Source organism: Prionailurus viverrinus, chromosome B3 (genome assembly GCF_022837055.1).
Source record: "Prionailurus viverrinus isolate Anna chromosome B3, UM_Priviv_1.0, whole genome shotgun sequence".
Classification (NCBI taxonomy): domain Eukaryota; kingdom Metazoa; phylum Chordata; class Mammalia; order Carnivora; family Felidae; genus Prionailurus; species Prionailurus viverrinus.
Window position 1 is genome coordinate 48,996,486 of NC_062566.1, and position 26,085 is coordinate 49,022,570.

At 39.3% G+C, this 26,085-nt stretch overlaps 1 protein-coding gene across 1 annotated transcript in view; it reads left to right on the forward strand.

The window, feature by feature from the left end:
- The first annotated feature begins 3,178 nt into the window (after positions 1–3,178).
- USP50 (ubiquitin specific peptidase 50) overlaps positions 3,179–26,085 on the forward strand; it is a 41,137-nt gene continuing 18,230 nt past the window's right edge. The window contains exons 1-6 of the mRNA XM_047863201.1: positions 3,179–3,409; positions 5,176–5,370; positions 5,617–5,812; positions 7,436–7,642; positions 8,898–9,040; positions 15,799–15,931. Of these exons, the coding sequence (XP_047719157.1) occupies positions 3,357–3,409; positions 5,176–5,370; positions 5,617–5,812; positions 7,436–7,642; positions 8,898–9,040; positions 15,799–15,931 (927 nt within the window). The 5' untranslated portion in view covers positions 3,179–3,356. The remainder of the gene's footprint in view (positions 3,410–5,175; positions 5,371–5,616; positions 5,813–7,435; positions 7,643–8,897; positions 9,041–15,798; positions 15,932–26,085) is intronic.

Below are 26,085 nucleotides of genomic sequence, written 5' to 3' on the forward strand. Positions count from 1 at the left end.
ATCAAAAATAAATAATGGTAACATTATAATCCATCAAATAAAGTAGGAATTCATGAGTCCACACTGGTTAAAAGAATAAACAGGGAAAAGAAAAAGCTGCTCTTTAGAGCAGGGTAGCAATTGATGAGTGCAGTTGGAATAATGGCATTAGAAAACGACCATTTGGCAACCACCATAGTTATAATTAATCTAGCCAAGCAACATCAATTAATGTTAAAACTAGTTTGTGAAAGTTTGATAAGGAATGGATCATTTACATTGTCTCAAAGTTCTCTCTACAAAATACTGATTACAAAAGGGAAAAGTAACTACAGTAGAGAAACTTGGCAGACCTCACTTTTTGTGAGTGATTACAGCTAATATCACAAGTATTGAGACAAATCAAAAATGCGTAGCACCTAGTACAATGCAGTAAAAAGAGCACAGCATTACTTCTGTGATATTAGAAATGCATAGTATGAATCTTAGGAAATATCTCAAACTGAGGGATATTCTTCAAAATAACTAGCCAGAAATTTTGAAAAGTATCAAGTTCTTGAAAGTCAAGGAGATGCATAAGAACTATTATAGGATGAAGGACCTAAAAAGACATGACCACAAAATGCAACATGTGATTCCAGCTAAGCCATGTCTGGACTCCAACTTCCAGAAACTAAGATAATAAAATGTGTGTTGTTTTAAACCACTAAGTTTGTGATAACTTGTTACACAGCACAGAACACTAACATAAAACTCCTTTTATTCATGAGCATAGATACAAAAGTCTTGAACAAAAGATTAACAAATAGAATCCAGCAATTTGTGAAAATACTACATCACTAACAAGGTAAGTTTATCTGAGGAACAGAAGATTGGTTTAATATGTGACCATCATAGCAGACTACAAGAAGAAAACTCTCATGATTGCCTCAAAAGATACAGAAGAACCTCATCACTCTCAATGTCTGTCATGATGACAATTCTCCAAAGAACCTATGCCTTTAGCAAACATCATACATAATGGTGAATTATTCAGAGCTTTCCTTCTTAGTTCAGGAGTGAGCTAAGGATGCCTACTATCCCCACTTCTATTCAGCATTTTACTGAAGGTGCTAATTAGTTCACAAGGTAGGAAATAAAAAGTATTAGGATTGGGAAGGAAAACGTAAGGCTTATTTTTGGCAGATGACTTGAATGTTTACAGAAAATCCAAAGAACCTATATAAAAATTATAGACTGAGTTTAGGAAGGTCCTTGGATATAATATCAACATATGAATATGTGTTGTGTTTTTACCTATAAGCATCAATCATAAAATGAAATTTTAACAAGACTCCACTGATGGGGAGAAACAGAAGTATTTGGGAGAAGTACACAGACCAAAGGAGCAGAGTGACAGGATTCAAGTCCTGCGGAATCACCACTCAGGTGACTTCATGAACCCCTTTTAAATAGACCACAAATATAAAATAGCCATAAAACGCAACATCTCTCATTGCCAAGATCTCTTATATATACAGACATTGAAGAACAATCATTCTTTTTTTTTTTTAATGTTTATTTACTTGAGAGAGAGCACGAGTGGGGGTGGGGCAGAGAGAGAGAGAGAGAGAGAGAGGGAGAGAGAGAGGGAGAGAGAATGAATCCCAAGTAGGCTTCATGCTGTCAGCACAGAGCCCGACACGGGGCTCAATCCCATGAACCATGAGCTCATGACCTGGGCTGAAAGCAAGAGTCTGACACTTAACCGACTGAACCACGCAGGAGCCCCTCCAGTTTATTTTTAATCTGTTATGGTTCTTAGCCTTCTTTATCTTTCCTGAAATTTACATTTTTGAAAAGTTGTTATTTTATTACTTCATTCATTTTAATGCAGAATTGAGAAAAGACAAACTGGATTGGCCCTAAGGCTCTTTCTTCACCATTCTTCACAGATTCTGAGCTCAGAAAAAGAACAAACTGGTACCAAATTTGGAGCTCCAGAGGGTCCCCTTTCTAGCAAGACCACTTCCCTACCCAGGTTGCATGGTTGCACCTACTCTCTGACCTCTTTTCATCCAGATAGAGCATAGTTGGGGGTGGGTCCCTCTTTACTGAAGGCTTTCTTTTTTTTTTTTTTTTAACGTTTATTTATTTTTGAGACAGAGAGAGACAGAGCATGAACGGGGGAGGGTCAGAGAGAGAGAGAGAGAGACATAGAATCCGAAACAGGCTGCAGGTTCTGAGCTGTCAGCACAGAGCCCGACGCGGGGCTTGAACTCACAAACTGCAAGATCATGACCTGAAGCCAAAGTTGGACGCTTAACCGACTGAGCCACCCAGGCGCCCCTACTGAAGGGTTTCTTAAGAATGGTTTCTTAAGAATGAAGACAATGGGTTGAGAGCTTGGAAGATTGTGAGCTTTGCTGCCCCTCAGTTTATAAATCCTTCTATGATGAACACTTTATATTTGCCCTGGGTGGCCTTAGTGGGGTGTATATGTATGTCTGCACCCTCTTTGGACTGTAGTTGGTGACCACAAAAAGAAAGACTCCAGTCTATCCCAATGCTATCAATTTTTAGAAGCAGCAAAGTCCAACTGCCTCCCTTCCCAGGGTGAGAAATATTCCCTTGGGATCTAGGAGTGATGTGATCCCTGGGAATGGGGATGGGCACCAAAAGGAGGCAGAGTTGCCATAATGGACTATATGGAGGTAAATCTTCTGTGTATGTGTATAAGATCATATGTATATCTTATATATGATCTTAGATCATATATATATCTTACATATATCTATCTTAGATCTATATATGATCTATCATATATATATGATCTATCATATATATATAAGATATATATTACATACACACACACGAGATAATATATAAGATATATAAGATATATATTACACACACACATCTGTGTATGTGTATAAGACAGATCATACATATGTATATGTTGATCTATCTTATACATATGTATGATGTATCTTATATATATTACACACACACACACAAGAGATAATATATAAGATATATATTACACACACACACACAAAAGAGAAACTGAGTGATGGGGGAATAGAGCTTATATGTTCAGTTCATTCTCTGAAATCTAATGTTTTTAAAGTTTTTAAGCAGCTGAGTAACAGTATCTCATGGCAACATGCTAGAATCCTGAGGGTGAATGGAAATGATTATGATGTATGGAAAATCTAAGTTGGAATGTACCTGAAGTACAGATAAAAATCAGTTTGCATCTACTGAAAAGGGAGGGAAACATACAAATTGTTTATTACAAACAAAAAGAGCTAAAGTAACAGGCTCAGAGAAATGAAGTTAAAAGGATTAGATGTAGTCCCTGAATAGAAGTGAAAGTCCAACGTAGATGCACTAAAATGGCTTCAGAGCGGCCCTGCCCTGCAGATGACTTCAGTATCTACTATGTCCTGTGAGCCACTATCTACCATAGCTTTCTTGATAAGTTCATTTGGGGGGCGGGGCATGTCAAAGGAGTCGGGGATACATGTCACCTTTGGAAGGGTTCCCCCAGGTTTGACCCAGTGGAGGGCCCACAAAAGGAAGGGAAGATGTTGTTTAATATCTAGGCAATAGATATTCCTAAAGAGGGGCCGTCCAGGGCCTCCGATGACCCCAGTCAATAAACATGAAATGAACATCATGTAATAGTGAACACTTTTCTAACTGGCAGAATTGTAAATGGAGGTACTGAGGTGAGGTAACTGTCTCATGGAGACCCAATTTTAGATACTGTACACGGGAAGAAAAATCATAAAGGACAAAGATGCTGGGCTGCCGTGAGCAATAGTCAAATTACAAAAGGAAGCTTGTGTGGAGAGAGGAGGACTCCCTGGGAACCTGTTCTCTCCTCTGTGCTGGGCTGTCTGTGCACATGAATTCTCGAATTCTATACACTTACTCTTAGGAACAGCCTACATCAGTCACTTGTTCAAAAATATTTTTAGGTTGCCATTTATTAACTATGCAATCTGTGCCATGTGCCTCACATCATTTAATCTAATCCTCCCAACAACCCTACATGGTAGCATTGATCCTATTTTATAGATGAGACACAGATATAAGTGTCCCACATCGTGTAACTAGAAACTGGCAGAGTCAGGACTTAAACTAAGATCTGTTCTTTACAAAGCCTATGCTCTTTCTCTCTCTGTGTACATGTGTGTTTATATGAATACATACACACACGTACATATTATACACACATATATGTGCTCTTAATGTTGATATCTTTAGTATGTGTATATGCTCTCAATATGTACATATGCCATATATATGTATGTGTACACATACACTCTCTTAATATATGATATATAAATCCAAATAACTCAGGTAGGTAGGTACGTAGATAGGTATTCCTTCTCTCCACATACTACTGCACATACTTATATCATAGGCAAATGACTAAACCACTTAAATGTGATATTTACTCTGTAAAACAGGATTTAAAAACAGGGCACACCTGGGGGCGCCTGGGTGGCTCGGTTGAGCATCTGACCTCGGCTCAGGTCATGATCTCATGGCTGGTGAGTTTGAGCCCGCGTCGGGCTCTGTGCTGACAGCTCAGAGCCTGGAGCCTGCTTCAGATTCTGTGTCTCCCTCTTGCTCTGCCCCTCCCCTGCTCGTGCCCTGTATCTCTCTCAAAAATAAATAAACATTAAAAAAAATTTTTTTTAAATAAGTATACCTACCCCATAGAAAGGATTAAATGGGAAAATGCATATTAACAACTGGCGAGGCTCAATACATGATAGCTATTGTTTTTATTAACTACTATCTATTGCCATTACTGTTACTACAAATCATTAAATTATTTGGCCCAGAGAGGAAAAAAAAAAAAAAAAAAGAAATACTTTGGTATTCAGAGTGAAAGTGCAGTTTTAGCCAAGCAATTCTAGGTCTCCGAAAGGCCGTTATTTCTGTCCTCTTGATCTGGTTTCAGGAAGAATCTTCTACCTCCCTTTATTTGGCTGCAGGCACTGTTCAGAATTCCAGAATAAGTAATGCAATTTTAGACCTTGAGTTTGAGTACTTCTGTTCTGGGTAGGGAATGTATTTGACAGAAGTCTCATTGAGGACTCTTCTTTGTATCATGAGCTTGAGAGTGATTTGTTGTCACTTTCACATATTTTATACCCTCAAAATGCTCTCATTTCTCTCTGCGTGGCCCCAACACAGCGCAGAGTGCACAGATCACTATGACAGCTCTCCAGTCAAGGAGGTGGAGGAGAACCAGCCCCATTCCCAGGGAGTGACAGGCCTGCGGAACTTGGGCAACACGTGTTACATGAACGCCATTCTCCAGTGTCTCTGCAGCATTTCACCGCTGGTGGAATACTTTCTCTCGGGAAAGTACATTACTGCTCTTCAAAAGTAAGCCATTTGCGTTCTCTGCCGCCCAGCCTCCGCCCCTTGCTCCCCCAAGGGGAGGTGAGGGAGGGAGCCCTCTGAAGTCCCTAATGGGGGCTAAACAAGTCAGTAGAGGCCGCAGAGCCCCAGAGACCGGAAGTTCAACCAAGAACAGAGCTTTGTTTTCAGTCTGATGCCACGTATGCTTGAGTTTTTAGGTGCTTTCCTTTCATTAAATCAGCCAGAAATATTCTCCTTCCTTCTTCCAAGGGATTGCAGTGAAGTTGCCACTGCGTTTGCCTACGTGATGACAGATATGTGGCTTGGAGACTCAGAATGCGTCTCGCCAGAAATATTTCGGTCAGCTTTTGGCAACCTCTACCCAGCATTCATGAAAAAAACGCAACAAGATGCCCAGGAATTCTTGATTTATGTACTGAATGAGCTTCATGAATCTCTGAAAAAGGTAAGTGACATCAATGGACTTGAAATAAGGTAGACCTCAGCTCTATGGGCAACTTTCATTTTTCATTCTTTCATTTCTTCTGTCAATATTGCCCACTCTGTGTTGAGCACAGGTGCTGGGGGATGTGTAGGGGGACGTTCAAGTTAGTGTTTGAATTGGTCTGTATTTACCAAACTTAGTGAATCATCAGAATCACCTGGGAAGAGTTTTACGCCACAGATTCTAAGACGCTCCTCACTCCAGCGTTATTGAATTAAAACTTCTCGGGCTGTCCTTTAGTAAAGCTCACTTGGTGTTTCCAGTGATCAGCAGGTGCGGGAAACGCTAATCGGTTCCCTTTGCAAATAACATCTGCACAGACTAGTTTTCTAAAGTGAAAATTGCATTTTTATACAAATATAGTCCTCATGAGGTATAACATATAGAGCTTTACAACTTAAAGTACGTGTTCTTGGTAACTACAAACCCAAGAAAATGTTAAGCTCGGAATTAAAAGATCTAAATACTGCTGTTTCATCTTCATGCCAAGCATTCCTAACCAGAGTTATTTACTGGATCAGGACATACATTTAATAAAACATGAGATCGCCAGTAACGAAGGGTTTTGCCCTTATCTGTGAGACCCACTGCCTTCAGCCTTGATCTGAGACGCGTACTCCACAAAGATAGGTCCTTGGTTTTATGCAGTGTCCTTGTGCCGGCGTTAGCTTACTTCAAAGTTAATATCCTTAATATTAAAGAAATACTTAATATCAGAGATCACAAACTATAGCCATTAATCACTCTCATCTGCAATCCTCAGTTCCTTTTTTCATTTTTTCTAATAAGATATACCTGGCGGAACTTTTTTTTTTTTTTTTTGACAGAGGGGAGGGTGGTGGTCAATAAAATCACTTAGGTCCTCATCTGCAGCCAATCTGAAATAAATAGCATTCTCGTTTCCGAGCCCAAAGTTGGAATTAGGGACATTAAATTACCATCAGGTAGAAGACCTTGGCAGCAGGGCGTAATAAAAGCAGCAAGGCAAAGGAGAGCAGCGCGTGCAGCTCCGAAGTAAAGCTGGCGGTGGAGTCAATGCATCTTCCAAAGGTATATTCTACTGAGGCCCTAAAACTGCTAACAAGTCAGGTTGTGCTCCCAGAAATGCTACTTCTCAGTATGAGCTAGATTCAAATTGGGCTGTAAGGTTAGTTAAATCAGGTTGCCATAATCTGAAGGGGCTGGAGAAGAGGTCAATTTCTTTATTTTACCTTTATATCAGTTTGCATGACTGAAAGCTAGTTCACAAGCTTCCTTACCCTCTTCCCAAGAAGTACTGTCCCCCAGACCCTGTCTCATACTTTTGTAGGCTGTCAGCTTCTGGGGCACGGCCATGTGTCTTACCAGGGGTAGGGAGTCATCATTGCTAGGTGTCATTTATGAGGAAAATAACTGAATTATCAGAAATCACACCTAATCGATACTCTTAAGAAGAGCTTACTCTATTGTCGGAATCCAAAACTAAGTGGTTTTTGGTAGCAATGTGTCATTGTGATAGAAAAAAAACAAGTCATTGTATTAAAAACTTTTTTTTTTTTCAAATAACCAGTAGTTGATTCAGAGCTAATTTGTTCCTTGACTCAGTGCCATCGAAAATCATATGAAAAAGGATCTATTCCAAGGTGCTGCAGGAAGACAATTGCCAATGAGGTCTCCATCATCACCCAGCTGTTTGAAGGGCAGCTCAACTATAGCATCATGTGTTTGAAGTGTGAGAACTGCACCTACAAGAATGAAGTCTTCACCATTCTTTGCCTCCCCATTCCATCCGATTACCAGTGCTCTCTTCAGGTAGGTGTGGTTCCTCCTGGATCCCACTTCTCAGGGCTGTTGCCTACATTTTCTATTATGATGGGGGCTGCTTTGTAAGTTAAAACAAATTGGAAGCCCATATGACAACATTTGATAGGAAAGTGACATACAGCCAAAAGTTAGCATGAATTCAGTTGTATTTCCCAATGTACTCAATAAAACAGCCTCGTTGTGAAATTGGAATGACAGGTAGGGTTTATTCATTCTGCTGAGATGGCTTGGTGCATATAGGGAATTCATACATTCTTGTAAAAATTTTGTGACCCTTCCTCACCCTCGAGGTCTGTAGATCCAGGTTGGTAACTATATATAGAAGATTCTGACTTGGTTTTGAGTTCTTGTGTTTGGACGGAAGCTGTGTGGCATATGTTGGAAAGATAGAATGGAATATAGTGCCTTAGTTTACCTTTTGAATTTTCTTCACCATAATACCAAAAATTAATCTGTAAACGGTAGGGGGAAGGATAGTGATAGAAAGCAGGGGACAGCTAGAAGGCAGGGACGAATATATTCCCTTGCAGAAAAATACACATTTATTTTTTTCTACCTAAATTATGAAAGCACATTTATTGCTAAAAGTTTTCACATACCAAATTGGAGAACAGAATCCTACCACTTATTTAGAACTGGGCTTTGTTCTCAGATCAAACTGCTAAAGATTACTGGAAACAGATTTTGAAGACTCTAAATGAGGTGCTGGCAAGTCTGCTGAAAAGAGAATCTGCTCATCTTTCTCTTTAGGTTAATGGTTTGCAGAGCAGGGGTGCCGGTTCCATTGAGGGTGGCCCCGGTGGGCATGGGATCTAATTCGGGGTGTTCTGTGGTCTTTATTATCCAAAACAGTGGGCAGTGTAATTTTTCAGTCTCCAGATCACTTTTGTGATGTGATGAATCACATAAAACAGCTGCCTGACTTGCTTAGTGGAATTTGCACAGTCAGTATTATTCTGTTATAAACCAGAAAGGTTAAAATGCAGATCCAGAGATTAGAAGTGAGATGGGCACTTGGATCCATTTCAGTAACTAAGCAAGAAAGAAGCATCCCCTTTGTCGGGTAGATTTTGCACCTATCCAGGCAGCAGCTTGAGACACTGGTACCTCCTGGATATGTTGACTTTGAGGAAAGTGCTGAGGATTACATTTCTACAACTCTTGCAAAGTCCTTCTGAAAACAGAAAGCCTGGCTGCGGTCCATCCAGTTTGGTTACCCAGTGCTTTTTTTTTTCCTCAACAGGACTGTCTCCAGTGTTTTTTTCAACAAGATACACTGACCTGGCATAACCAAATCCACTGTTCCTTCTGTGAAACCAAGCAAGAAACAGCAGTGAGGGCCAGTATTTCCAAAGCACCAAAAGTAATTATCTTTCACTTAAAAAGGTATGGATTTTGACATTTTGTGAACAGATTTTTTTTTTAAAGGCTTTATGGAGACAGAATTGACAACCATGCAATATAACCATTTAAAGTGTGTGATTCAGTGCTATTCAGTATATTACATTACAAACTTTTAAAAATTTGTGATAAAATATATGTAACATAAAATCTGCCATTTTAACCTTTTTTATTGAACTCTAACCTGCAGTGTTAGATTAGTTTCAGGTGTACCATATAAGGATTCAGCAATTCTATATGTTGGTCAGTGCTCATCACGATAAGTATTTCCAATTCCCTTGACCCATTGCACCCATCCCTCCATCAACTTCCTCTCTGGTAACAGCTGGTTCTCTGTATTTGAGTCTGATGTGGTTTTTTTTTTTTTGTCGCTTTTTCTTTGTTGGTTTTGTTCCTTAAATTCTACACGGAGGGAAATCATAGGGTATTTGTTTTTCTCTGACTTATTTCATTTAGCATCATCCCCTCTAGATCCATCCGTGTTGTTGCAGATGGCAAGATTTTGTTCCTTTTTATGGTTGAGTAATAATCCTTGTAGATATATACAACTTCTTTATCCATTCATCTATTGATGGACACTTGGATTGCTTCCATATCTTAGCTATTATAAATAATGCTGCAATAAATATAGGTGTGTGTGTATCTTTTTCAAATTAATGTTTTTGTATTCTTTGGGTAAATACCCAATAGTGAAATTATTGGACCATATGGTAATTCTATTTTTAATTTTTTGAATTTTTGAATTTTAAGGTTTCTTAAATTTTTTTAAATTTAAAATTTTAAACTAAAATTTAGAGAATTAAAAATTCTATCTTTAATTTTTTTCCACAGTGTTTATGCCAGTTTGCCTTCTGACCAACACTGTACGAGGGTTCCTTCTTCTCCACATCCTTGCCAACACTGGTTTCTTATCTTTTTGATTTTAGTTATCTGACAGGTGTGAGGTGCTATCTCCTTGTGGTTTTGATATATATCTTCTTTGGAGAGATATAGGTCCTCTGCCCATTTTTAATTGGATTATTGGTTTTTGTTTGTTTCATCTTTAAGTAAATTCTACCCCCAGTGTGGGGCTTGAGCTCACGACTCTGAGATCAAGAGTCGCATGTTCCACTGACTGAGCCAGCCAGGCTCAGTTTTTTCTTATTTGTTTTTTGGTGTTGAGTTATCCATTCTTTATATGTTTTGGATACTAAGCCCTTATTGGACATATTACCTATACAAATATCTTCTCCCATTCAGTAGATTGGCTTTCTGTTTTGTTTTCAAAGCCAGATATTATGGTGACTCTTTCCAGTGCAGGTCCCTGTGTCCAGGGTGCCTGCTGTGGGGTCTGCTCCTCTGCCTACATGCATGTGGTGTCTCTCCCCTATGTGGTTAGTTTCCTGGAAAGTTTGGTTCCCCACTGGGACTCTGCCCCTCTTACCCTTTTCCATGTGGCCTCCTCTTTATGATTAACTATGGAAAGTCTATAATGCCAGGCTTTGGGTCATTTTCTGACTTAGTTGCTCCATGGGACCAGGGAACGAAGTGAGCTTCAGATCCTCCTATTCTATTTTCCTAGCAATCTTGGCATTTTAATGTGTGTAGTGTTCGCCTTATAGTTTTGTAGTTAGAAGGCTAACGTGGGTCTTAGAAGGCTAAAATCAAACTGTCTGTAAGGCTGCATTCCTTTCTGAGAGGTTCCAAAGAAGAATCTAGTGCCTTCTCCCTCCAGCTGATCCAAGTGAGGCTCAAGCTAAACTCTTTTTTTTTTTTTTTTTAAGCAAGAATTCAGCCCAGGTGACTTTCTATACTTGTTACCACATTACATCAGGAGGCACATCATCAAAGTTTGGCCCACTATTGGTGATGTTATGTTTGATTCTTAGATACAGTAGTGACTATAATATCCCACCATTTAAAGGTATAGTTTCCCTCTGTAATTAGCATAACTCTGGACGCCTGGATATTTTTAAAGTCCATGTGCTTAATATCATTAGTATCATCATTCTTCTTGATGTTTAAATTTTTCAAAATTGACCAGTGGGTAAACCCAGCAGAGGAAGAGAAATAATAAAGATCAGAGCAGAAATAAACAATATAGAATCTAAAAAAAACTGTAGAGCAGATCAATGAAACCAAGAGTTGGTGTTTTGAAAAAATAAAAAAAAATTGATAAACCTCTAGCCAGGCTTCTCAAAAAGAAAAGGGAGATGACCCAAATAGATAACATCACGAATGAAAATGGAATTATCACAACCAATCCCTCAGAAATACAAGCAATTATCAGGGAATACTATGAAAAACTATTTGCCAACAAACTGGACAACCTGGAAGAAATGGACAAATTCCTAAACACCCACACACTTCCAAAACTCAATCAGGAGGAAATAGAAAGCTTGAACAGACCCATAACCAGAGAAGAAATTGAATCAGTTATCAAAAATCTCCCAACAAATAAGAGTCCAGGACCAGATGGCCTCCCAGGGGAGTTCTACCAGACGTTGAAAGCCGAGATAATACCTATCCTTCTCAAGCTATTCCAAAAAATAGAAAGGGAAGGAAAACTTCCAGACTCATTCTATGAAGCAGTATTACTTTGATTGCTAAACCAGAGACCCAGTAAAAACAGAGAACTACAGGCCAATATCCCTGATGAATATGGATGCAAAAATTCTCAATAACATACTAGCAAATCGAATTCAACAGTATATAAAAAGAATTATTCACCATGATCAAGTGGGATTCATTCCTGGGCTGCAGGGCTGGTTCAACATTCGCAAATCAATCAACGTGATACATCACATTAATAAAAGAAAAGATAAGAACCATATGACCCTGTCAATCGGTGCAGAAAAAGCATTTGACAAAATTCAGCATCCTTTCTTAATAAAAACCCTCGAGAAAGTCGGGATAGAAAAAACATACTTAAAGATCATAAAAGCCATTTATGAAAAGCCCACAGCTAACATCATCCTCAATGGGGAAAAACTGAGAGCTTTCCCCCTGAGATCAGGAACACGACAGGGATGTCCACTCTCACCGCTGTTGTTTAACATAGTGCTGGAAGTGCTAGCATCAGCAATGAGACAACAAAAGGAAATCAAAGGCATCAAAATTGGCAAAGATGAAGTCAAGCTTTCACTTTTTGAGATGACATGATATTCTACATGGAAAACCCGAGAGACTCCACCAAAGTCTGCTAGAACTGATGCATGAATTCAGCCAAGTCGCAGGATACACAATCAATGTACAGAAATCAGTTGCATTCTTATACACTAATAATGAAGCAACAGAAAGACAAATAAAGAAACTGATCCCATTCACAATTGCACCAAGAAGCATAAAATACCTAGGAATAAGTCTAACCAAAGATGTAAAAGATCTGTATGCTGAAAACTATAGAAAGCTTATGAAGGAAATTGAAGAAGCTATAAAGAAATGGAAAAACATTCCGTGCTCATGGGTTGGAAGAATAAATATTGTCAAAATGTCAATACTACCCAAAGCTATCTACACATTCAATGCAATCCCAATCAAAATCGCACCAGCATTCTTCTCGAAGCCAGAACAAGCAATCCTAAAATTCATATGGAACCACAAAAGGCCCCGAATAGCCAAAGTAATTTTGAAGAAGAAGACCAAAGCAGGAGGCATCACAATCCCAGACTTTAGCCTCTACTACAAAGCTGTAATCATCAAGACAGCATGGTATTGGCACAAAAACAGGCACATAGACCAATGGAATAGAATAGAAACCCCAGAACTAGACCCACAGAAGGATGGCCAACTCATCTTTGACAAAGCAGGAAAGAACATTCAATGGAAAAAAGACAGTCTCTTTAACAAATGGTGCTGGGAGAACTGGACAGCAACATGCAGAAGGATGAAACTAGACCACTTTCTCACACCATTCACAAAAATAAACTCAAAATGGATAAAGGACCTGAATGTGAGACAGGAAACCATCAAAACCCTAGAGGAGAAAACAGGAAAAGACCTCTCTGACCTCAGCCGTAGCAATTTCTTACTTGACACATCCCCAAAGGCAAGGGAATTAAAAGCAAAAAGGAACTCTTGGGACCTCATGAAGATAAAAAGCTTCTGCACAGCAAAGGAAACAATCAACAGAACTAAAAGGCAACCAACGGAATGGGAAAAGATATTTGCAAATGACATATCGGACAAAGGGCTAGTATCCAAAATCTATACAGAGCTCACCAAACTCCACACCCGAAAAACAAGTAATCCAGTGAAGAAATGGGCAGAAAACATGAAGAGACACTTCTCTAAAGAAGACATCTGGATGGCCAAGAGGCACATGAAAAGGTGTTCAATGTCGCTCCTCATCAGAGAAATACAAATCAGAACCACCCTCAGATATCACCTCACGCCAGTCAGAGGGACCAAAATGAACAAATCAGGAGACTATAGATGCTAGCAAGGATGTGGAGAAGTAGGAACCCTCTTGCACTGTTGGTGGGAATGCAAACTGGTGCAGCCACTCTGGAAAACAGTGTGGAAGTTCCTCAAAAAATTAAAAATAGACCTACCCTATGACCCAGCAGTAGCACTGCTAGGAATTTACCCAAGGGATACAGGAGTACTGATGCATAGGGGCACTTGTACCCCAATGATTATAGCAGCACTCTCAACAATAGCCAAATTATGGAAAGAGCCTAAATGTCCATCAACTGATGAATGGATAACGAAATTGTGGTTTATATACACAATGGAGTACTACGTGGCAATGAGAAAGAATGAAAATGGCCCTTTGTCGCAACATGGATGGAACTGGAGAGTGTGATGCTAAGTGAAATAAGCCGTACAGAGAAAGACAGATACCATATGGTTTCACTCTTATGTGGATCCTGAGAAACTTAACAGGAACCCATGGGGGAGGGGAAGGAAAAAAAAAAGAGAGAGAGGTTAGAGTGGGAGAGAGCCAAAGCATAACAGACTCTTAAAAAAAGGAGAACAAACTGAGGGCTGATGGGGGGTGGGAGGGAAGGGAGGGTGGGTGATGGGTATTGAAGAGGGCATCTTTTGGGATGAGCACTGGGTGTTGTATGGAAACCAATTTGACAATAAATTTCATATATTTAAAAAACACACACACACAAAATTGACCAGTGGGAGACCCTTCAGGCCTGTTGCTCTGAGCCCATTAGTTAGTTTAGGTTTATTAAAGTATAATTGCAAGTACAAAATGTATCCATTTTAGGTGTACAGTTCTATGAATTTTGACAAATACATGCAGTCATGTAAACCATCACAGCCAACATACAGAGTACGTCCGTCACCCCAAAACATTTTCTTATAAGCCACCCTTTCTCCTACCCTCAGCCTCTGGAATCGTCTGATCAGATTTCTGTCTTTATAGTTTTGCCTTTTCCAGAATGTCCTTTGTTATACCATGTGTGGTTTTGTTTTTTGTTTTTGTTTTTGGTTTTTTTTGTTTCGTTTTTGAGTTCCGCTTCTTTCACTTAACATAATGTTTCTGAGATGAATTCGTGTCGTGGCATCAGTTAGTGGATCTTTCCTTTGTCTTGCTGTGTAGTATTCCCTTTCGTGACTGTATCACAATTGTTTATTCATTCATCAGTTGATGAACGTTTGGGCTGATACCAATTTGTGGCAGATACGAATATAGCTGCTATAAACATTAGCATATAGGTTTTTATATGAGTATAAATCTTCCTTTATTTTGCTATGGTACATAAGCATGGTCATGCAATAATTTTCCTGCCCCAGCCCTAAATCAGCCATTTTTCTAAAATAAACATAATTTTTGAAAAAACTCCAGTGATGCTGATAGGAGTTCAAATTTGGGAACTGCTGATCTATATAACAATTCGAGAATGTGACAAGATTCGCAGAAAATTTTATCTTATTAAAGATACGTTAAAACCTCAGAGGGGTGCCTGGGTAGCTCAGTTTGTTAATTGTCTGACATCAGCTCAGGTCACGATCTCACAGTTCGTGTGTTTGGGCCCCATGTCAGGCTCTGTGCTGACGGCTCAGCAACTGGAGCCTACTTCTGATTCTGTGTTTCTCTCTCTCTCTCTCTCTCTCTCTCTCTCTGCCCCTCCCCTGCTCACGTGCTCTCTCTAAAATAAATACACATTAAAAACAAAAAACAAAAAACCTTCAGAGCTGGAGAGGTGACTGAGTGGCTCAATTGTTTAAGTGTCTGACTTTGGCTCAAGTCATGATCTCATGGTTCATGGGTTTGAGCCCCATGTTGGGCTCTGTGCTGACAACTTGATTAGCGTGGAGCTTGCTTCAGATTCTATGTTTTCCTCTGTGTCTGCCACCGCTACCCACCCCCCCAGTGCCCCACGCTCATGCTCCCCCCCCCCAAAAAATAAACATTAAAAAAACAAACCTCAGAGCTGGTAAAAGGGCATTGCCAAGACAACATGTGCTAAAATCAAGATAAGGAAAAGCTGAGTCAGTCAGGTCATTTCTACTCCCTGATGTCAAGCCTGGCTTTTTCCCTGTTGCCTTCTCACTGGATTGATTCTGTAATGTCTTACCCTCTGACTCATACCCCTGGCCCAACCAGTGTCAGTTCTGGTGACACTAAGGAATGTGGAGATTATAAGTATACATAGATAAGGGAAATTATGTACAGGTCTGTGCCAAATTACCTTTGTAAGAAATTACTTGTAACTGTACTTGGAATTTACCAAGGTATGTAGACTTCACTAATGAGTCATATACAAACTTACTTTGTATTTTGCACATGTTTCTCTCTCCAGATTTGACATTCTGGGTACAATGAAAAGAAAACTGAGGACAGATATTCATTATCCACTCACAAACTTGGACCTTAGTCCTTATATTTGTCCAGTTTTTCGGAAACACCCTAAATATAACCTCTGTGCGGTTGTGGTGAGTAAAATACTGAAACTATTTAAAAATAACACACGTTTAAAGAAAATTATAGAATTATCTACTCGAATGCCTATTCTTTTTTATTTTATTTTTTTTTAACATTTACTGTTGAGACAGAAAGAGAGAGAGGAGCACAAGAGTGAGCCGGGGAGAGGCAGAGAGAAAGAGGGAGACACAGAATCTGAGCACATCTGAGCTTTCACCACAGAGCCTGATGTGGGGCTCAAACTCACAGACTGTGAGATCATGACCTGAGCTAAAGTTGGACACTTAACCCAGGCATCCCTTGAATGCCTACTCTTATCTTTCCCTCACTTCTCCTATATTCTTCTTTTTAAAGCAAAATACAGAGCTTGGAACTTTCTGCTTTGACTTAGAACAGTAGAATAATGACAAAATAAAATGTCCTGTCCATTGCCTGCTGGCTTTCCCCCCCACTCATTGGCTAGTTCAGATCTGGGGGTACTTGCAGGTTGGGCTGTGGGGCAGCAGAAGTTAGTTTCAGCAGCTTTGTGTTGAATATTCATGAGACACTCTATAGCCAGTCTATAGTTATCCAGTCCTCAGGAAACTCTAGGGGTTCCCTTTGGCTCTAAGTCATCTGTCACTGAGGATTCCCTGAAGGAAGGAAAGTGTGGAGTATAATTCAGACCAAATCATCCAGAGCTTCCTACAATGTCGACCATCCCCAGGCACCAAGCCATTCTCTGGGTTTCTCTTCTGGATCACACACCCTGATTTCCCCTTGAACCTGGGAGGTCCAGCTGGGCCCAGAGCACATCAAAGAGCTCCCAGCAGAGCCCACTGTGCTTCACCAGGGTCCTCTGATACACAGACAACTAATTCTCCTATTGAGCTTGTTGAATTAATACATTATAAAATGTCCATCCCACTTTTTAACCTGTTTAACCTCTCAGAACCATATCTCCAACCTTTAAAAAATGATCCTTGTTTCTTTTTTAAAAATATTTTTAAACGTTTATTGATTTTTTGAGAGAGAGAGAACGAGTACAAGTAGGGGAGAGGCAGAGAGAGAGAGACACAGAATCAATCCAAAGCAGGCTCCAAGCTCCAAGCTGTCAGCACAGAGACCAATGCCGGGCTCGAACCCATGAACTGCGAGACCATGACCTGAGCCAAAGTCAGATGCTTAGCTGACTGAGACACCCACGTGCCCCCATTTTTTCTTAGTTTAAGCCTTGACAGTCTCCTTCTTTCTTATCTATCCTGCTCTCACATGTGGTTTTCTTTCTTTTACTTCCCTACTGGAAATCTAAAGTGCCATCTTCTATCAGATCAAATATAGCTTCTACTGTGAATTCCAGAATGTTATAGGAACTGCCTCCCCTATATTTTACTGTTTAAATTTCTGATTATAAGCATTTGTTCTTCATGAAAATCCAAAGTCAGAAAGCTGAATTTGTAAAAGAGTATATAATTATCCACATTATGAGAAGATACAAATTTGTATGAAAAGATTTGCCCCAAACCTCCTATAAATTGGTAGGCCTTCTAGTGTTTAAATTACTATTAGTTAAGGGGTTCCTGGGTGGCTCAGTCAGTTGAGCGTCTGACTTTAGCTCGGGTCATGATCTCATGGTTCGGGAGTTCAAAGCCTGTGTCAGGCTCACTGCTGTCAGTGCAGAGCCTGGAGCCTGCTTCAGATCCTCTGTCTCCTTCTCTCTCTGCCCCTATCCACACCCCCCCCTCCCAAATAAACATTTAAAGAAAAATACAAATTGTTAACTGAGGGGCCAAAAGTTGCTTTTGAAAGACAAATATATTTAGAATTTACTGGAAATTGATGACTGAGCAGAAGTAAGAACTAAGCATCTTTGTAACTATGATGTATGGCCACAGGGAAAGGCCATTTAGAGCTCTGTTCCTAAAGCTGTTGTTCTCGGAAGCCCTGCAGCATTAGCGTGACTTTCAGATATAAAGAATCTCAGGCTCACCCCAGACTTAGTGATTCAGAACATGCATTTTAGCAAGATCCCTATGTGATTCAAATGCCTATGGAAGTTTGAGAAGTACTTCTCTAGACCAGAAATGGATACCTCTACATCATCCTTAATTGAGATTTTTCCAGCCTTTGCACAAGCCCTTGAAGAGCTTATTGCTTTGCAAGGCAGGCTCTTTATCTGACAGATTTGTTTGGACTTACTTTACAAATGTATAGTGCCTGTTATGTACCTGGCACTGTTCTCAACACTTTGCAAATATCCTTTAGTCCTTCTATAGCCCTGTGAGGTAAGGACTATTATTATCCCCCTTTTACAGGATGGGAAACAGAACAGTAGGGTTAAATAAACTGCCCCAATCATACAGCCTAAGAGGACAGAGCCAAGATCTGAAGCGAGGCGGGCTGGCTCCAGACAGTTCTGATCTTGCCACTATTTCATGTTGCCTCTGATAGTTCATAAAAGTCTGCCTTCCTCCTCATAATTTCTTCCATTCGTCCCAAGTCTTTTTCTTTCTTATACATGATGTCCCTCCCAATATTTGAAAGTAGCAAACATGCTAACAGTGTTTACTTCCTTCAACCCTCTTGAAGTTTTTAGAAAGACTATTTTTGAGATTTTGAAATATTTCAGGCACAGAAGGGACAATGTAATAAGCATTCACATTATCCTCCACCAATGCTAAGAATAAAATACTGTAGGGGCACCTGGATAGCTCAGTCACCTGAGGGTCCAACTTCGGCTCAGGTCATAATCTGGCACATCGTTGAGTTCCAGCCCCACGTCAGGCTTTGCACTAACAGCTCGGAGCCTGGAGCCTGCTTCCGATTCTGTGTCTTCTCCCTCTCTGTGTGTTCCTCCCCCAGTCGCGTTTTCTCTGTCAAAAATAAAGATTTAAAAAAATTTTAAAAACAAACAAGATAATACAGCAGGTACGCTTTTTGTGTCTGGCTCTTTCCACTAAAAATTCTGCAGAATTCATTCATATTTTGTGCACTGTAGTTGTTGGTTCTCATTGCTGTATAGTATTCTATTGTGTGAAAATGCCACGAATTACCCAAAGATCACAAAGACATTTACCTAGAGTCTTCTAAAAGCTTTTTTTTTTTTTAACCTTAACACGATATTTAAAGTTCTGTTTAAAACTGGCCATTTTCCAACAGGCACATGAAAAGATGCTCAACGTCACTCCTCATCAGGGAAATACAAATCAAAACCACACTCAGGTATCACCTCACACTAGTCAGAGGGGCCAAAATGAACAAATCAGGAGACTATAGATGCTGGCAAGGATGTGGAGAAATGGGAATCCTCTTGCACTGTTGGTGGGAATGCAAACTGGTGAGGCCACTCTGGAAAACAGTGTGGAGGTTCCTCAAAAAATTAAAAATAGATCTACCCTACTACCCAGCAATAGCACTGCTAGGAATTTACCCAAGGGATACAGGAGTGCTGATGCATAGGGGCACTTGTACCCCAATGTTTATAGCAGCACTCTCAACAATAGCCAAATTATGGAAAGAGCCTAAATGTCCATCAACTGATGAATGGGTAAATAAGTTGTGGTTTATATACACAATGGAATACTACTTGTCAATGAGAAAGAATGAAATGTGGCCTTTTGTAGCAACATGGATGGAACTGGAGAGTGTTACGCTAAGTGAAATAAGTCATACAGAGAAGGACAGATAATCATGTTTTCACTCTTATGTGGATCCTGAGAAACTTAACAGAAGACCATGGGAGGGGAAGGAAAAAAAAGAGAGGGAGGGAGACAAACCATAAGAGACTCTTAAAAACAGAACAAACTGAGGGTTGATGGGGGGTGGGAGGGAGGGGAAAGTGGGTGATGGGTATTGAGAGGGCGCCACTGGGTGTTGTATGGAAACCAATTTGACAATAAATTTCATATTTAAAAAAATAAAAAAAAAACAAAGTATGCTTAGCGATAGAAAAAAAATTAAAAAAAAATAAAACTGGCCATTTACCACTACTGGTGGGAATGCAAACTTGGTGCTGCCCCTGTGAAAACTGTGTGAAGTTTCCTCAAAAAATTAGGGACACCGGGTGGCTCAGTCGGTTAAGTGCCCAACTCGTTTTATTTTGTTTTTGATGTCTAATCTTATTTGTTACTCTTAGAAAAATCTCCTTTTTGACTGGACTCAGACTCAGAGGTAGAGGCTCTCAGAGAGGACAGCCTCTGTCTCTTGGCAATCTGTTCCTGGCGTTTTACTTTGGCCTCCTTCATTCTCTTGGCCAAAAGTTTAGCATTTTCTGCAGCCTCTTCCTTATTTTTCTTAGTATCGTGTTTCTTCAAAGCAGTATGCCGATGTTTGTGTTGGAGGACACGTGGAATAACAAGACGTTGAATCTTGGGTGCTTTGGTTCTTGGTTTCTTATCTTTGTTTAGGGCCTTCCTTATAGCATACTGGCAGACGTCATCATCTTTAAAGAGATTGAAAAGTTTGCAGATTCTGTGAGCTCTTTTGGGCCCCAGGTGATGAGGCACAGTAGTACCAGTGAGTCCAGGAATATCCTTCTCCCCCTTTTCCACAATGATCAAGTTGAGAACACTGATATTGGCAGCCACAGTGCAACCCCGAACAGATTTGTGCTTCTTCCCCCCAGTCCTCCTTGGTCGGTAGCAGGAATGCCCCTTACTCAGCAGCAGGCAGACACAGCCATGGGTCAAGACACCCTGCTTCATGGAGGAGGTCTCTTTGTCATTTCCACCACTGATTTGGACCACATACCCTTCCATTCTTCACCCAGAGAATCAGCAGCACCTTCTGTGGCCATTAACTTTTCATAAAAGGTATGGAGTTTGTCTTCATCATTCTCTCACTCCCTTCCTTTGCCCCTCCCCTGGTCATGTGCATTTTCACTCTTCCTCAAAAAATAAAAATTTTTTAAAAATTAAAAAAAAAAAATAGAACTACCCTATGACCCAGCAATTGCGCTACTACGTATTTACTCAAAGAATGTAAAAATACTAACATAAAAATGCTAATTGAAAGGGATACATACACCCTTGATGTTGATAGCAGCATTATTTACAATAGTAAAATTATGGTAAGAGTCCAAATGTCCACTGATTAGTGAATGGAGAAAGAAAATGTTATATACACACATATGTATATATATATATACATATATATATACACATGTGTGTATATATATATACATATATATATATATATATATATATATATACACACATACACACACAATGGAATATTACTCAGCCATCAAAAAGAATTAAATCTTGCCATTTGCAATGATGTGGATGAAACTAGAGTATGTTGGGGCACCTGGATAGCTCAGTTGGTTAAGTGTCCAGCTTCAGCTCAGGTCATGATCTCATGGTTCATGGGTTCAAGCCCAGCGTCGGGGTCTGTGCTGACAGCTCAGAGGTTGGAACCTGCTTGTGATTCTGTGTCTCCTTCTCTCTCTGCCCCTCCCCTACTTATGCTCTGTCTCTCTCAAAAATAAAAAAAAGAAACTAGAGTATATTATGTGAAATAAGTCAGAGAAAGACAAATACCATATGATTTCACTCAAATGTGGAATTTAAGAAGCAAAGCAAATGATTATAGGAAGAAAAAAGAAGCAAACCAAGAAACAGACTCTTTTTAAAAAATGTTTATTTTTGAGAGCATGAGCAGGGGAGGGGCAAAAAGAGGGGAAGAGAAAGTGAATCCCAAGCAGGCTGCAGACTGGGGGGATGTGGAACTCTAACCCATGAACCATGAGATTATGACCTGATCCAAAATCCAGATTCATACCGATAACCTACTGAGCCACTTAGGAGCCCTGAAACAGACTCTTAACTATAAAGAACAAATTGATTATTAACAGGGGGGAGGTGGGTGGGGAGATGGTTGAAATAGGTGATGGGGATTAATTACTGCCCTTGCTGTGATGAGCACCAAGTGTTGTGAATCACTAAATTGTACACCTGAAACTAATACTACACTGTAGATTAACTAACTTGAATTTATTTATTTGTTTGTATTTATTTTTGAAAGAGACAGAGCATGAGTGGGGGAGGAGCAGAGAGAGAGAGAAAGACACAGAATCTGAAGCAGGCTCCAGGCTCTGAGCTGTCAGCACAGAGCCCGACGTGGGGCTTGAACTCGTGAACCATGAGATCATGACCCGAGCTGAAGTCAGATGCTCAACAAACTGAGCCACCCAGGCGCCCCAACTAACTGGAATTAAAAAATAAAATTGTCCCTTTTCTATATCTTCAAATGTATGGGGATGAATGAATACACACACACACACACACACACACACACACACACAGTGTTTTTTTAATCTACTAGTTAGAGGTGTTTTTTTACCCACTAGTGTTTTTATCCAGTGTTTTTTTATCCACTAGTAAAAAAATTCCATACATGATTTTTAAAATTTTTTTAATTTCAACCCCAGTATAGTAAATATACTGTTTATATAAACAGATGTACAATATGATTAAAAATTCAAAACATTACTCAGTGCTCATCATGAGTATATTCTTAATCTTATTCACCTGTTTCACCCATCCCCACTTCCCCTCTGATACACTTTATTTTCAAAAAAATTTTTAAGGTTTATTTTATTTTTGAGAGACAGAGAATGAGTGAGGGAGGTGCAGAGAGAGAGAGAGAGAGAGAGGGAGACATAGAATCTGAAGCAGTTTCCAGACTCTGAGTTGTCAGCACAGAACCTGATGTAGGGCTTGAACCTAGGAACTGTGAGATGGTGACCTGAGCTAAAGTTGGGTGCTTAACTGAGCTCCCCAGTTGCCCCTGATATACTTTAGTTTAAACAAGTACCCTAAGCTATTTTTTTTCAACAAGAACATTTCTTACCTGAAGTATACCTCAGAATACATGGTTCTAAAAGATACATATAAAACATTCCATCCAAGACCTTTTCCTCAAGTGCATACAGAAGAAACCCCTGGTTAAATCACATAAAAAAGAGACCTAACAAATATTGCAGACCTAAGAAGGACTGAAATCATCCAGCACCTGGGTGGCTCTTGATTTCAGCTCAGGGTATGATCTCTTGGTTTGTGAGATGGAGCCCCTACATCAGGCTCTGCACTATCAGTGGAAAGCCTGCTTGAGATTCTCTCTCTGCCCCTCCCCTGCTCATGCTGTCTCTCTAAATAAATAAACTTTAAAAAAAGTCTAAAATCATACCAAGTATATTTTCCAACCACAGTCTTTTGTACAAAACCAACGATCAACAATAAAACAAAGCTGGAATATCTACAATGTAAATATTAAATATTTAAAAATTAAGCAACACACTACACAAGCAGTGGACCAAATAAGAAATCAAACTGCAAATCAAAATATGTCCTATAACAAAAGAAAAAGAAAACACAATATTCCAAAACCTACGAGATGCATCAAAAGCAGATGTTAGAGTGAAATTTATGCTATAAATGCTTCTATTAAGAAAAAATTGAATGTTACACCATAAGAAACTAGAAAAAAAGGAAACTTAGCTGAAATTTAGTAGAGGAGGGAAATAACCGAGGAAGATCAGAGATAAAATAGACCAGAATAATCAATAACATAACATTGAAAGTAATGACCAGTTTTGCAAACAATAAAAAATAAGGAAAATGGCAATGCTTTAACTACTGTAACTAAGACAAAAAAAGAGAGAATACTCAAACACCAAAATGAGAAATGGAAGAGAAAACAATATAGCAGAACCACAGAAATATAGTATAACAGATTACTATAAACAATTATATACTAACAAATCAGATAACTTAGAGTGAAAAAAAAATCAGATAATGCCCAAGTTACCATGATTGAATCATCAATCTTGAATTCAAGAAGTAGGAAATCTTGGACCAAAAGCATGAATGAAAGTTGAATTAGGAATCAAGAATCTGCCAGCAGAGAAAAGCCCAAGACCACAAGATTTCATTGACAAATGCTATCAAACATTTAAACCAATAATTACTCCAATTTTTCCATCAAAATCTTACAAATAATGGAATAGAGGCAACACATTCACAATCATTCTATGAGGCCAGTATACTCTGTTACCAAAGCAGGATAAAAAAAAAAAAATACAAGAATAAAGTCTAGTTTGTCCGATATATATCCTGCTACTCTGACTTTGTTTTGACATCCATTTACATGATACATCCAAACATGATTTTTTTTTAAGTTTATTTATTTAAGAGAGAAAGCACGAGAGGACAAGGGGCAAAGAGAGACAGAGAATCCAACCAGGCTCAGTGCTGTCAGCGCAGAGCCCGATGTAGGACTCGAGCTCATGAATTGTGAGATCATGACCTGAACTGAAATCAAGAGTTGGATGCTTAACTGACTGAGCCATGCAGGCCCCCCACAAACATGATTTTTTTCATCATTGTTTTGTTGCTAACTTCTAACTTAACTGCATTCTTATTAGGAAATGTGGTCCAAATGTTATTTATTCTTGGCATGTGTTGATATTTGCCTTGTGGCCGAGATTTATGTGTGCTTGAAAGGATTTTTTAAATTAGGTTCAGAGTTCCATATTTCATTTAGATATAATTTATTAATTGTGTTGTTCAAATATTATATACTCTTAATAAGTTTTTGTTTGCTTTTTCAAAATAACTGAAGGATGTGTGTTAAAAGATTGTGATTTTGGTCAAAATTTTCTAGTAGTTGTCATTTTTAATTTCCATAATTTGAAGCTATGTGTGCAATTTTGTATCTAGTGCAATCTAGTGAATTGCACAATTCACTAGAACAATCTAGTGAATTGTTCCTTATATCATACGGAGAATCTTTTATTCGTAAAAATGCTTTTCACTTTGAGTGAAATATTAGACTAATTTATCTAGGCTAATATTGATAAAACTATGCCAGCTTTCTTTTGGATGATATTCTTTGTATATTTTCTATCCCTTTCTTTTTCTTTTGAATGTCATTATGTGATATTTGATAAATACAAAGGACTATATGTCAGATATATGGAAGTCATTAAGCATAATAAATGAATAACTGTGAAATTATCACCCAACTTATAAATTTAAACATGATCAGTACAGTTAAATCTATCTGTATGGTCTTTCCCTCTATCTTTTGCCTTATCCTCTTTTTTTTTAAATATATGAAATTTATTGTCAAATTGGTTTCCATACAACACCCAGTGCTCATCCCAAAAGATGCCCTCTTCAATACCCATCACCCACCCCCCCTTCCCTCCCACCCCCCATCAGCCCTCAGTTTGTTCTCCTTTTTTTAAGAGTCTGTTATGCTTTGGCTCTCTCCCACTCTAACCTCTCTCTTTTTTTTTTTCCCTTCCCCTCCCCCATGGGTTCCTGTTAAGTTTCTCAGGATCCACATAAGAGTGAAACCATATGGTATCTGTCTTTCTCTGTACGGCTTATTTCACTTAGCATCACACTCTCCAGTTCCGTCCACGTTGCGACAAAGGGCCATATTTCATTCTTTCTCATTGCCACGTAGTACTCCATTGTGTATATAAGCCACAATTTCGTTATCCATTCATCAGTTGATGGACATTTAGGCTCTTTCCATAATTTGGCTATTGTTGAGAGTGCTGCTATAATCATTGGGGTACAAGTGCCCCTATGCATCAGTACTCCTGTATCCCTTGGGTAAATTCCTAGCAGTGCTACTGCTGGGTCATAGGGTAGGTCTATTTTTAATTTTTTGAGGAACCTCCACACTGTTTTCCAGAGTGGCTGCACCAGTTTGCATTCCCACCAACAGTGCAAGAGGGTTCCTACTTCTCCACATCCTTGCTAGCATCTATAGTCTCCTGATTTGTTCATTTTGGTCCCTCTGACTGGCGTGAGGTGATATCTGAGGGTGGTTCTGATTTGTATTTCTCTGATGAGGAGCGACATTGAACATCTTTTCATGTGCCTCTTGGCCATCCAGATGTCTTCTTTAGAGAAGTGTCTCTTCATGTTTTCTGCCCATTTCTTCACTGGATTACTTGTTTTTCGGGTGTGGAGTTTGGTGAGCTCTGTATAGATTTTGGATACTAGCCCTTTGTCCGATATGTCATTTGCAAATATCTTTTCCCATTCCGTTGGTTGCCTTTTAGTTCTGTTGATTGTTTCCTTTGCTGTGCAGAAGCTTTTTATCTTCATGAGGTCCCAAGAGTTCCTTTTTGCTTTTAATTCCCTTGCCTTTGGGGATGTGTCAAGTA